A 12,942-nucleotide genomic window follows, 5' to 3' on the forward strand; every position below is an offset into this window, starting at 1 on the left:
TCAGATTGGTGTTCTCATCCTCCAGGTGCTGCTGACGGCTCACATCTGACACTTCTCTTGAAAATTACCCTCAGCCTGGAGCCTACTTACTGTGAAATGCTTGGAAGGTTATTCCCTCCTCCCTGGGAATGTCCTACAGCCAATCCCTGATACCGGAAACCCAAGGAGGAAATACCTACTTGCTGTGAAGTGCTTGGAAGGTTATTCCCTCCTCCCTTGTGTGGAGGCCATTTCCCTCTTCAAGGTGAGGAAACAAGGCTGTTTCCCTCTTCAAGGTGAGACAACTCTATGGTACCACTCATCCTCCTGAGCACTCTGTGCCATCACGCTTCCCACATCTTTGCCCAGTTTCTTCCCCGCCCTATCCTGCATCCCTCCTTCCTTTTAGATTTCACCTGAGAGCATTTCTTCAATTAACTGCTTGCACAACAGTTCTGATCTCGGGCTTTGCATCTAGGGGAACTGACTTTAGGCAAATACAAACTACAAAAGTTAAAGCTCTAGAGTATGTTCTTGCTTGGTAGGGATATATAGAGTCTATTATTTTGCTTACCAGTGATTCTCTGGAGGCCAGAGCCAGCACAGAATAACTTTGGGGATGGAATGGAGGAAAAGTGGATGATATTGTTATTAAATACATATTTTTGAGATATATCTCAAATACTATGTGGGTAAAAAAAGTTTAAATAATATTGCTACAGGCAGAGACCTGGTAGCTAGTCCTTTTTATTTATTTTTTGTTTTATTTCTCATAATATTTCCAAGAATTCTAGTTGGTTTATGAACTTTTTTTTTTTTGGTTTATAAACTTTTCAAGCAAGAAACTAGAAATACTATGAGACCCCTGGAATAGCACTTAAATCATGTAGTAGTAACTTCGTAAGTGGAAAAAAAACTTCACACTTCCCAAAGATCTTTTTGACCCTCAGTAATTAACTTTCTTTCATTGATGGGTCTGTCAACTCTTGTTAGTTATTACATAAAGTATTATTTATAAACTAATTTTAAGTGCTTTCATATTTTGATTGAGAAGTGTCTGGCACTTTTCCAGTAAATAGTAACAGACTTAAAAGTCTCTAAATCTTTTCCCACACCATTTTCTGCCTGCATATTTTACTTACTTTGTTTCATGCTAAGTGGTTAAAGTGATGCAGCAGATGGAACATAAACAATGTACAACTCTAGCAACTAATATAGCTACTAATATAGTAGCTATGTACTTGGGCTTTAATTTTATTGAAGAATATTTTACTGATTGCTATAAAATATCATAAAGTGATAGCAATCTTAATTCCAGTGATTTTCTAAATCTATTGTTGAATTAAAACATCCCAATCAGTGTTCTTATTTAAAATGGTACTTTTTAATTGCCTTGTATTTTTCACATGTATACCCCAGTGATACTTTTGTGAAGAACCAAGCCTGTGTTTAGTTTTATTATATTCTTTCATAAGCTGAAATCCATGTCTTGTCTTCTCTATATTATAATGTCTAGAAGCTACATTATCCTATTGGCTAAAGCACAGTGCCATGCCTTTAAAGAGTTTCATATAAGTGGAATACCTGTGGGAATCCTACTGATAGAAGATTGTGACGACTACATTTCTATCAATATTTCTGAATATATTCAGGATTTTTTCAACATAAAGAACAGAATATGCAAAAATACATTTTTTATTTAAAAAATCTCACTTTTAATGTCTTCAAAGTGGCATTCTGAACCTCAAATTACAATTTGACTAAGATGGAGCTGAAATAATCAGTTATGTTGTAAAATAATTTATGCTTGGTATTTATTTCTTTATTTAATTTTTTTTTTATTTTTAAAGATTTTATTTATTTATTTGACAGAGAGATAGAGAGAGAGCACAAGTAGGCAGAACGGCAGGCAGAGGGAGAGGGAGAAGCAGGCCTCCCACTGTGCAGGGAGCCCGATGTGGGTCTCAATCCCAGGACCCGGGGATCATGACCTGAGCCGAAGGCAGATGCTTAACTGACTGAGCCACCCAGGCACCCGCTTGGTATTTAATTTTAAAAATTTAGTTTTATATCTAGGGGCACCTGGGTGGCTCAATTGGTTAAATGTCCAAGTCTTGATTTCAGCTCAGGTCATGATCTCAGGGTTGTGAGATCCAGCCCCGTGTCGGGCTCCATGTTGGATGTGGAGCCTGCTTAAGATTCTCTCTCTTCCTCTCCCTCTGCCCCTTTCCCTCGCCCCTCCCCCCCAAAAGAAAATAAAAAAGATAAAAAAATAAAAATTTAGTTTTATATCTAAAAAAAGATGTTTTAATCCCTTCTTAACGTTAGTCCAAAATGCAGTATGTAAACAGTATATCTCTATCCCTTGTTCCTGAATGTTACTTTCACATAATCCATATATTCTCCAAATTACTTTGCATTACATAATCACTTGAAGTAGAATTAAGGATAGGACAGATACATGTTATAGTATAAAATTAATATAGAAATATATAAAATAAATCATATGTGTCTAGTAGTACAAAATAAAGGACATGTGTTATATGCAGTTTAGTATTTATGCAGTAAATATAAATAATATGCTATATGGAGTTCTAGACAAATGTGTTTTCTATTCTTGATTTTTATATCCATGAAGAACACATGACAAGAGATAGACATGTAGACTATACCCTTTTCATAAGTAAGAGCATATCTCTGCAACTTTGTGTTTATGAATCACCCAATGCCATGAGGCTGAGCCACCTGGAAGATTATTCTTGTGCTTTCCTAACTTGCCACTGCCAAGTATGCCTCTGGCAGTTATTATTCCTGGGTAAAGGTATCAAGTAAATGCTTTGATTCCGCACATCTAGTCCCTCTTCTCTTAATATTAACCATATACAAATTTTTATTTGATGCAATACCCATCTCCACACAAAGAAAAAGTCCCATTGTTTTTCTAGGTGAGGAAGGGGGGTTGTAAAGGTGTTTAAGTCCTGTTTGCAGGCTGTTCTGGCATCTGGAGTCAATCTTTTAGAAGTCATATAGGATAAAATAGAGTAAGGTATTCTAAATTCCAGGACATTTATGTAGAGCTTATTGGCAATTATATTTTACATTTGCCATCACTCCAGTATTTTTCCTGGGCTTGGGATTTTACCTGTACCACAGGCAAAGTAAGACATTTAAAAATTTTGAGAACATGGATTTACTTCTCCTATCATTTTTGTGTCTACATGCAGATTGCCCAAATCAGTAGAAATATGGGTAGGATCTATGACATCTGCTGAATGTGGTTATCATGTTCAAACTGTCGAGAATCAGTGATTGTTTGGTCCCAGTGTCCCAGTATGTATATTTTCTGATGTTCAGTGTTTTGAGGATATCTGTAACATGGCTTTCATTTTGATACTATGACTAGATAATTGTTCATGGGACTGTTCAGTACTATGTTTAGAGCATATAGAGAAAGGGGCTATGAGTTTTCTTTAATATCTTTATTTTTTTTTAAAAAAATTACCCATTTATTTGACAGAGAGAGAGAGCGTGCACAAGAAGAGGGAGGGGCAGGCAGAAGGAGATGGAGAAACAGGCTCCTCAGCGAGCAGAGAGCCCGATGTGGGGTTTGATCCCAGGACCCCAGGATCATGACCTGAGCCAAAGGCAGAAGCTTAACCAACTGAGCCACCCAGGCACCCCTCTTTAATATCTTTAAACTTTAAGAGCTTAGTCCTTTCTCCTTAAATGAGGCAAGGAGGGATATCAGTCCCTGAATAATGAGCTATGTGAATGCATCATTAAATATCCATTCATCTTCAGAGTCTTGGGCTGATCTATGAAGTCACTACAATAACATGGTATCAGTCATCCATTTAATCCAGTCTCTTCTTTCTAACAACATCAGGTGGAAATTGTATTGGTCAATTATTTGAATTTTGCAAACATGAATTATTATCCCATGAACATTTAAAAATAGGCAAAGATTACTGTGGTTTGTTCCATTGGCAGAATCACCACTATAATGATACCTTAGTCCAAAAGTTATGTAATTGCTTAGTAATCCACCATGTACAGTCCATTTCTAATTATCTAGGTTCATTAGAGAATACATGCTGACTTCCAAGGATTTGTTGAAACAAATATCTAGACTATGACTAATTAGAGGACTTTGTAATACTTTCAATATTAGAATATCACATTAGTCTCAACTCTACAGGGTATAAATTTGTCATGTGGCTCTTCTGCTAAGTGGCATTTGCAGAGAGAGGCATACATCATAGTGTTTGTTAAGAGAAGAGGATTTAGAATCAGATCAATTTGTGTTCAAATCTTGTCTGCCACAGATCACCTGAATGACCTTGGACAAGTTAATTAACCCCTCTGGGCCTCAGCAAAATGAGGGATAATAATACTCAACTAACACAAGTTGTTATGAAGATCAGGTAAGTGTATAAAGAGCCTAATAGAGTGACCAGGACATTATAGATACTCAATAAAAGGCTGTTATTTTTATTACTTTTATTATTATCATCAGATTTGTTAGATCAAAATCTTTCATCTCTCTGTAGCATATGGCTATCCCGACAGTAATATTTCCTATGATAATAGACCAGATCATGGCTTCCATCCACTTTACTGGGAGGGTAAAAGCAAGCATTATGTAGGACCGTATTCATCTGGTTTTCTACAGTTTTCCCTTTCTAAGTATGTAAAAGCAGTTTTCACCTGGCAGTGAACCCAAAATAATGAACTCCGTGATAAGTGAATAGGTCTGTTTAATTATTAAACCTTGTTCTGAAAATGACATGAGCTGCAGGACTAACTGTGCTCCATCCATTTAGCCCCAGAAGACCATATTCAATTAGGACAACCTTGGGGTCTTTGAGAGGAGTTAAGTTTGTAAGACCAGGTGCTGTTAGAAGCTTTCAAAGTCTAGTACAAAACAGTCCCCATGTCTGGCTTAATCTTGAATTCCCTCTAAAGCCTCAGTTAACTTTTGGGCCGTCTTAAGTGTTTTCTGCATAATCTCATGCTACCCCAGAATTTATTTTTATTTATTTATTTATTTATTTTAAAGATTTTATTTATTCATTCATGAGAGACAGAGAGAGAGAGGGAGAGAGGCAGAGGGAGAAGCAGACTCCCAAGGAGCAGGGAGCCCGATGCGGGACTCCATCCCAGGACCCTGGGATCATGACCTGAGCCGAAGGCAGATGCTTAACCATCTGAGCCACCCAGGCGCCTGCTACCCCAGAATTTAAAAGGGAACTTCTGCCAAACGAACAACACAGCTCACTTTTGTCCCAGCCTTTTGGGGTGACTACTTCATACTTCATGCTCTCCCTGTCTGACTATATAGCAGGTAATCAGTTTGGATCCTATCTCACAATGGTCCTTGGCATTTGGCTGAAATGGTGGCTCCCATCAATCATAATGAAGAGGATGGAATAAATCTACTGGCTACTTTATATATAAGGTCCTCAATGCCTCGAAGACATTCAGTTATCTTGGATACTTAGAATTTTACAAAGCATTCAAACATTCATGAGCAGTAAGTAAAATAATATAGTGTGCTTCTGAGAATATTTCTAATCCATGAGTTGTTTATTGGAAGAGAATATGCATCATATTAAAGTTTAAGCTTTTGCCTGACTAGGACTCCTTATAAAGCATCCACCTCTGACTCAGGCAGTATCTGTTGAATTTAAATATCTGTTTAATTTGGTTCTCCTCACCCTCAGCTATAAATTAGCCAACTCATAAAAAAACAGTCTCTTTTTCAGCATTGGAGAGAAGAGTATTTTTTAAATTCATTTTCATTTTCTTACTGTTTGGCCTTTTTGGTTAGTTTAGACACTGGGTTCTACTCTAAATTTTATGCAACCACTACAAGAATGGGACATGGGGCTAAAGAAATGCAACTGAATTTCCAAGAGATTAATCCCTTTCCTTGTGAGTGAATTAAGTTCTTGTAATTGTCAGACCCAATGTCTTTAGATCCTCTGTACACTTTTAACTAAATATCCACTATATGTTTGGCGTGACATCAAAAGTGGTCAGTAAATTAAGAGCAGTCTTGAGAGACTTCTGCAGATTTGGAACTTCTAATTACTCTCATCAATTTTGCAATAATAGAGATTCACTTTTCAGATTGTGAAGTGTTTTAGAGAGTAATCAGGCGAAGAAAAGTGCTTTCGAGGGGAAATCTTTCAGTGGACCCATTATCAATTCAAGCTTTATATCTGTTGCATTTAACCAAAAGAGCAAATTATAATATCATAGAAATAGTTCAGTCTCACTAGAGTCATCAAAATGTTACAAATGAGAAATTAAATTAATAGATATAAAATGTTCTTATTTGTCATAGTGGAAGAATTACAGGCAATAATTTTAAAGTCTCGCATTTATTCTCTCCTTTAGTTGAAAATAACAGCAGAAAAGCAATAGCATTCAGACTTCTTGACTATTTAGCAATCTGTTCATCCTTAGTTTAAAACATTTATTACCCTGTGCCTTCCAAAAATATAATGAAAAGGTGTATAAGCTGGTGAGAAAGGAGAGAAAAACATGTCTTTTGGATTTTAACTATCTGAAGAATGATACAGTGATTAACTTCTCATTGAAAGAACTTATGGAGAAGATGTGAAACCAGAGACAAAGAGAAGAGTCAAGATGAATAAGGCATAATGATTGAGGTTTGTTGTTGTTGTTGTTGTTGTTTTTTAAAGATTTTATTTATTTGAGAGAGAGAGAGACACAGTGAGAGAGGGAACACAAGCAGGGGGAGTGGGAGAGGGAGAAGCAGGCTTCCCGCAGAGCAGGGAGCCGGATGCAGGGCTCGATCCCAGGACCCTGGGATCATGACCTGAGCTGAAGGCAGACGCTTAACGACTGAGCCACCCCAGGCACCCCAATGATTGAAGTTTTTAAAAATACCATCATATGTTTCTGATAATTTTGAACTTTCATACTTTTTGTCTTAAAATATATTTATAATTTGTTAAAATTAAGTAAACACTTGATCCTACTAAGCCATGACTATTTTAATTCTACTAGATCAGTAGTTATCCCCAACATCATTTCAAAATAGAAAGGCAGGAGTTACTTATGAACAGACGTTGCTAACTGGCATTCTCCGAATTCTATAGGGCTGCCTCATGCACATTCCAACCAGTTGACCAGAGGTACTCCCATCTATAGCCGCTGGGGATTTCTTTCTTGTCCCTACCATCTTAATGTGTATGGTGTGAATAATTCTACCTTATAGTCCAACATCTTCCTCTCTTCTTTTCGAGAAAGGAAAGGAAGAAGGGCATAAAGAATGTTAGAAAACAAGAAGACTGGGAAGAAGTAGAGGAAAATAAGGGATTAAAGGCTCTGTTTCAGGCTATAGAAATCTCCAGAGCAGGGACACCCAAGTTTTTTCAGAAGCGGTTTTATGATCAGAAATTGATGTGTGGGTTATTTTTTATAATAGTGATGAGTTGAAAGAATCTGTCTCAGGTTGTGACTCAAAGGTAAATCAAGAACCTGTGGAGGTTTTACTCATATCTAATTTCTGTCTTTTTTCATCATCCCGAAGTTTTATGATGTCACTTAATGCAATTAAATGTGATGAGTTCAAAAGCAGATAGTTTCAATTATCATCAAATTATAATTAATAATTGATTCAAAGCTGAGGGCATTAAACACTGATGGTAGCAGGGTAGGTTATGTAACTCAGGGTAACATTTTTAAAATAAAAAAGTCAGGTGGTCCAGGTCCACAATGGGATCATACAGGCCCAATGGGAGTATGGACAGCACGTTGGGTGTTCAGCATGGAGGTGGGGGTGAACTTTTACCCATGGTTTGACAAAGAGGTAAGCATGAGAGGAGCCCCTGATTTTTCTGCCATGGCTAACTTTGATTTTCCCATAGAACGTTTGTTTTCTGTGGTCTTTCAGTTCTATACTTCTATTAGTGAAATACTTTATCAACATGATTACTGAACAAAATTTCAGGTCAGTTGGCCCTGGCATTGAAGCATTATTTAATCATTCTGTTACTACGAGGAAACATTTTCCCAGATAACTGATCTACAAGTAAACTTTTAGAAACAACTTGTTATAAATTGTGTGTATAGTTTTCTTTAAAAATATATACAATTGTTAACAAAACAAAAAGCAAAACCCAAACAATTTTCCTTAATTTTTTTTTCCTATTCTTAGGATTTGTCAAGCACTGCAGTGAATTTTTTTTCCCCTGTGCTGAAAATGTGCTTAATTGGCTTCATAATTAGCTAGTTTATTAAAGCCCAGTACACTTTTTTCTGACCTTTTTTTTCCTGCAGTAAAAGACAGTGTTTTTCTAATTAAAACTGCCAATAAATAAGAAATTCACTTCTTACCTTGTCAGAAGGTTTAAATGGATTTCCTTGTCCGCTAATTCCACCACTGATACTAAATCCAAGGCCAGGATTCTTTTCTATTCTCACACAAAACTATGTAAAAAAAGACATAAAAAAGTGATCAGTTATATATCAAAGCTAAATATCTTCAATTTAACTGCCTCACCGTAGAAAAGATTCACATTTCACTTAAGTTCTCAGGGTTAGACTATATTAGTACACAAAGGACAAAATACTCAGTGCTTCTATAGGCCTAAGTTATGATTGAAACTAGCTTGAAATTACCTGGGCAAGAAGATACTAGCAAGTATTTATCCATTATCATGTGTAGAAATGCACTCTGATTAGCAGTTTTAAAAAATCAAAAGCTATACTTATAACAATAACAAAACTGTGCATTGTTTCAGTTACCTACTTTACATGCACATATATTATGGCCAATTAGAAGAGACTGTATGAATAAGTGAAAGAAAGTTTGCAAATGTGGGGAAATATGGTATTTAAATAAGTTGCTACTGCTTTCTAGGAGAGTAGTACAATCCATCTCCTTGGTAGATGATTATATTGTTTAGAAATAGCAGGGTTTTTATTTTGAGAAAGGGGAGAACTTTTGGCCAGAGCTCTAGTGAGGGTGGAACAGAGGAAGAATGAAATACTCAGTAATAGAAGTTTTGGGTTTAGCACCAGCTCCCGGAGAGGCAGTTAGAAGCCTTGGAAGACAGAGGAGAACACTGAAAACACAAAGAGGTCAGGAATATGGAGAAACTGTGATAAGGAATAGTTGATAAATATTTAGGACCGTGAGGGCTAATATTCTAGTATTCTGTGCTGTGTTATCTCCCCAAACCCTAAACCATCAATGAAAGTCTGTTAAACACAAGAGCCTTGTGCTTTGAGACCTAGGGGGGAAATGATGGCACCAGGAGTAGGTCCACGTCACGCTCAGGCTGTAGTAAAGATGAAGCTATTATAAGAGTGAATGCACAATGTAGATCAAGAATTCAGCAGAAGGGGAATCATTGCCAGGAATGACCTAGAGAGGCGATAACAAACCCAGGAATTCTTTTTTTTTTTTTTAAGATTTTATTTATTTGTCAGAGAGAGAGAGCACAAGCAGGGGGAGCAGCAGGCAGAGGGAGAAGCAGACTCCCTGCTGAGCAGGGAGCCCAATACAGGACTCAATCCCAGGACCCTGGGATCATGACCTGAGCTGAAGGCAGATGCTTAACCGAATGAACTACCCAGGCACCCCCAAACCTAGGAATTCTTGATGATCCTGAGCTGGGATATGTATGAGGACCATGGTGAAAATGCTAGTTTTCCATGTAAAGTGGGATGGGGTGACCCGAGATGATTGAAAGACTTGGGACCCCACAGGGAGCATACACTTGGTTACAGAAAAGAAGGAAGGAAGGAAGGAAGGAAGGAAAGAGAGAGAGAAAGAAAGAAAGAAAGAAAGAAAGAAAGAAAGAAAGAAAGAAAGAAAAAGAAAGAAAGAAAGAAAGAAAGAAAAAGAAAGAAAGAAAGAAAGAAAGAAAGAAAGAAAGAAAGGCTTTTATAACTTTTAAGAACAGAACAAATACTGGAACTAGGTGAACCAAGTGTTACCAGAGATTAGCAGGCCAAAGATTAATAAGGAGTTAAGAAAAAAAAAACCTAAAGAAATACATTAACATATATTTTGTATTTATATAAATATATACTGGGAAAGTTCTTAAAGATGATTGGACATGTTTGCTTTCTTAAGCAGTGTAATGTTTTCCCCAGCAATCTTGCTTAGTTAGCCTATTAATTTGCTTGTGGACAAATGTAAATGCCCAAATGCTTTCTATATTTTTATTTTCAAGATACCTTTAATCCCTACCTCTTAGATAGTTCAAGGCAAATTTGAGTACTGTTCCTGGCTTAATTAGCATATATTAAGAGTTGCTGGGAACTGGATTAATTAGGTTTGGCCGTTTAATGAGACTATCCTTAATTTACTATCATATTTCATAATAATAAATATAATGTTTAACTATTACATAGTTCACTTGCAACACAAGGGCAAAACAGTATCCACTAATGTGATTTTTATGGTGGAGTCTCTAATGAATAGTTTCTAAATTATAGGTAACTGCAATTACCATAAGTACTTTCCCATATTTTTATTTTAAAGATATGTTTATTTATAACTTTTCCTCTAACTGAGCTAGGTTTGTTAAAACTAGTTATCATAGGGTAATAGCAACTACAGTTTATAATAGTTTTGTATTTATATGTCTCACCATCTGTGGATATGAATGTAAAATAGCTTGATGTAGCTATATTTTAGCTTTATTCAATACACCAGTTTACCTTGTAATCCTTTTTTGTTATCAGTGGTTAATTAGAAAATAGTAAGAAAGGAACTAATATGATTTAAACACTTTACCTTTGTGCTTCCCCATATATCTGCATGTTTCCAACTAAATTATTTGAAATTTGGGTTATATCTTTCTAATTTGAAAATTTTATATTGTACAATGAAATATGTGGAAGGTATATACACTTGTGGTTTTCCCCAGGCCACTATAAAACCTGAACGGAAACATATGCAACAGATTTTATTTACAAAGTAAATTGCTGAGAGCACTTTCTAGTGGTTCTCTTTCAAGGCACTGACTATATCTATTTTATATTATTGTCAATCTGGAAAGCACTAAAAATCTAAGGGAAACAAATTTCATATGTGCCAAGTATGTGAAGAACTGCCTCAATATATTTTTTAATAATAGAAATAATAAAGATGACACTGTGGTTTTATAAATGTGACAAACAACCATAAATTCGGATCTGAAGCTAGACTGCCCTTGGGCATGCTATGGTATGGCTAATAGGTTGTGTTGTGACTGTTGGGTCCCATAAAGCATGTCAGAGAGAGTATTCATCTCACATACAAGGAGTTCCACCTGCCTGGTAACGGGGCCATAAAAATGTAAGAGGAGAGAATAGCTCACAGCCAAGAAGCAGTCAGAAACTAAAGAGGATTAGCAAAGAGGAAATGCAGTGTTCTAGCCAAAGGTCAGAACTAAGAGGCTAATAAATAGCTTATTTAATGAAAATCAGCATTTCAATTTTCTATTAAGATACTGATTTCAATGAATGAAATTTCTGGCTGAAAATATAAATAACAGGCTGGAAGTTAAGGGTGTATTTGCTTCTTTGAGAATCTGCTCCCATCATTTGACTGGACTTCATGCTTCTGGTCTGTGTCAATCTTGCTCTAATTAAAATACTGTGTCTTATTTTAGAGAGGCTATGATAAAATGGATTGTTATGTAATAGTGAGGCCCTGTGAAGGTCATAATCTATAATCTCTTGAAGGTAGTTATCTGACTTGGTCTTGCAATGCTCTACAACCTAGCGGCAAGAACAAAGGAAATGGTAGCACTTGTGTGTACATGTGCACATACAAATAACACGTGTGTGTGTGTGTGTGTGTGTGTGTGTGTGTTGGGAGGTATAATTCAGGATTAGGGAACTGCATTCCAGAAAAATATTTGGTGATGCTGTAATGAACTGGTTTACTATGATATGTTCTAATTACCATTCTCTTTCTTAGCAGTATGTATAAAAGCTTTTAATGGATACCTTTGCTTTTGCTGTCTAAGATCCATTCATCCTAATTCTGGAGCTATAACCTTAATTTCTCTTTGAATAACCACCCACTTCTTTATTCTCAGCCTGTATGCTTTGGATGAATCATGTTATCTAGGCCTAAAACAAAGCACTGTATCCTCTAGAAATATGATTGTTTACAGGATGGGCAGGTAATCCAATCAAAAAGGAGTAATGAGATGCCTACTAGGATTTCCAGGAAAGAGAATCTTGCTCTCTCCTGCTAGTTTTAAATCTGAGAGGGTCTGGAGCTTTTGACCTATTTTTCTACCATGATGGGAAAGCCTTTTTGAGATAGGAACCAACCCATAGACAGGTCATGAGCCCACTTTAAGCCTCATCTGAAGCTTGCGAATCCCTGGAGTTTCAGCTAACTGTGTATGAGTCAAAACCCTTTTTTTGCTTATGTCTTATTAGGTTGAGTCTCTTATAATCAAGAGGCCTACTTGGTAAAAAATCAAGGGGAAGCTTGCTTATTTGTTATAAAAGAATTGACTTTTCTTATCTTTTACTTTAAAAAACACCAAAATATATAGTTGTTTGAAAATTTTTTTGGGAAGTGAAATAAGCAGAACCTCAAAACTTCTGTACTGATGGAAATTCAAGATGAGGTTTTGATCTATTGGAGGGTTGTTAATTATTGAAACACCAAGAAGGAACCTTGTAATCAAGAACATTAAACTTCGAGGCCATTTCTAGGCCTGACTCCTAAGAGTATTATCAGAGAGTGTTAGTGAAGAGGCATCTACATCCACATGGATTTTTATGCAAGTAGGATACTTGAATCACCTCTGTTAATCATATCTATTATGTTATCTCTTCACTGACTTTCTAGGACAATGGCTGGCACATAGTTAGCACTCAATTAACTTTTGTTTGAATAAATATGTGCATATATGACAAAAGATACTTTCAAATATGCATTGTCAAAAGTATATAATGTGATGAGCTATT

General features: G+C 36.3%; 1 protein-coding gene across 10 annotated transcripts in view; it reads right to left on the reverse strand.

Annotated features, from left to right (window-relative positions):
• LRRC7 (leucine rich repeat containing 7) overlaps positions 1–12,942 on the reverse strand; it is a 533,169-nt gene that overhangs the window by 26,938 nt on the left and 493,289 nt on the right. For all 10 annotated transcript variants that reach the window (XM_032426318.1, XM_032426311.1, XM_032426345.1 and 7 more), the window contains one exon: positions 8,350–8,442. In XM_032426318.1, the coding sequence (XP_032282209.1) occupies positions 8,350–8,442 (93 nt within the window). The remainder of the gene's footprint in view (positions 1–8,349; positions 8,443–12,942) is intronic.

Source organism: Phoca vitulina, unplaced genomic scaffold (assembly GCF_004348235.1).
Source record: "Phoca vitulina isolate PV1807 unplaced genomic scaffold, GSC_HSeal_1.0 scaffold2, whole genome shotgun sequence".
NCBI classification, from domain to species: Eukaryota; Metazoa; Chordata; class Mammalia; order Carnivora; family Phocidae; genus Phoca; species Phoca vitulina.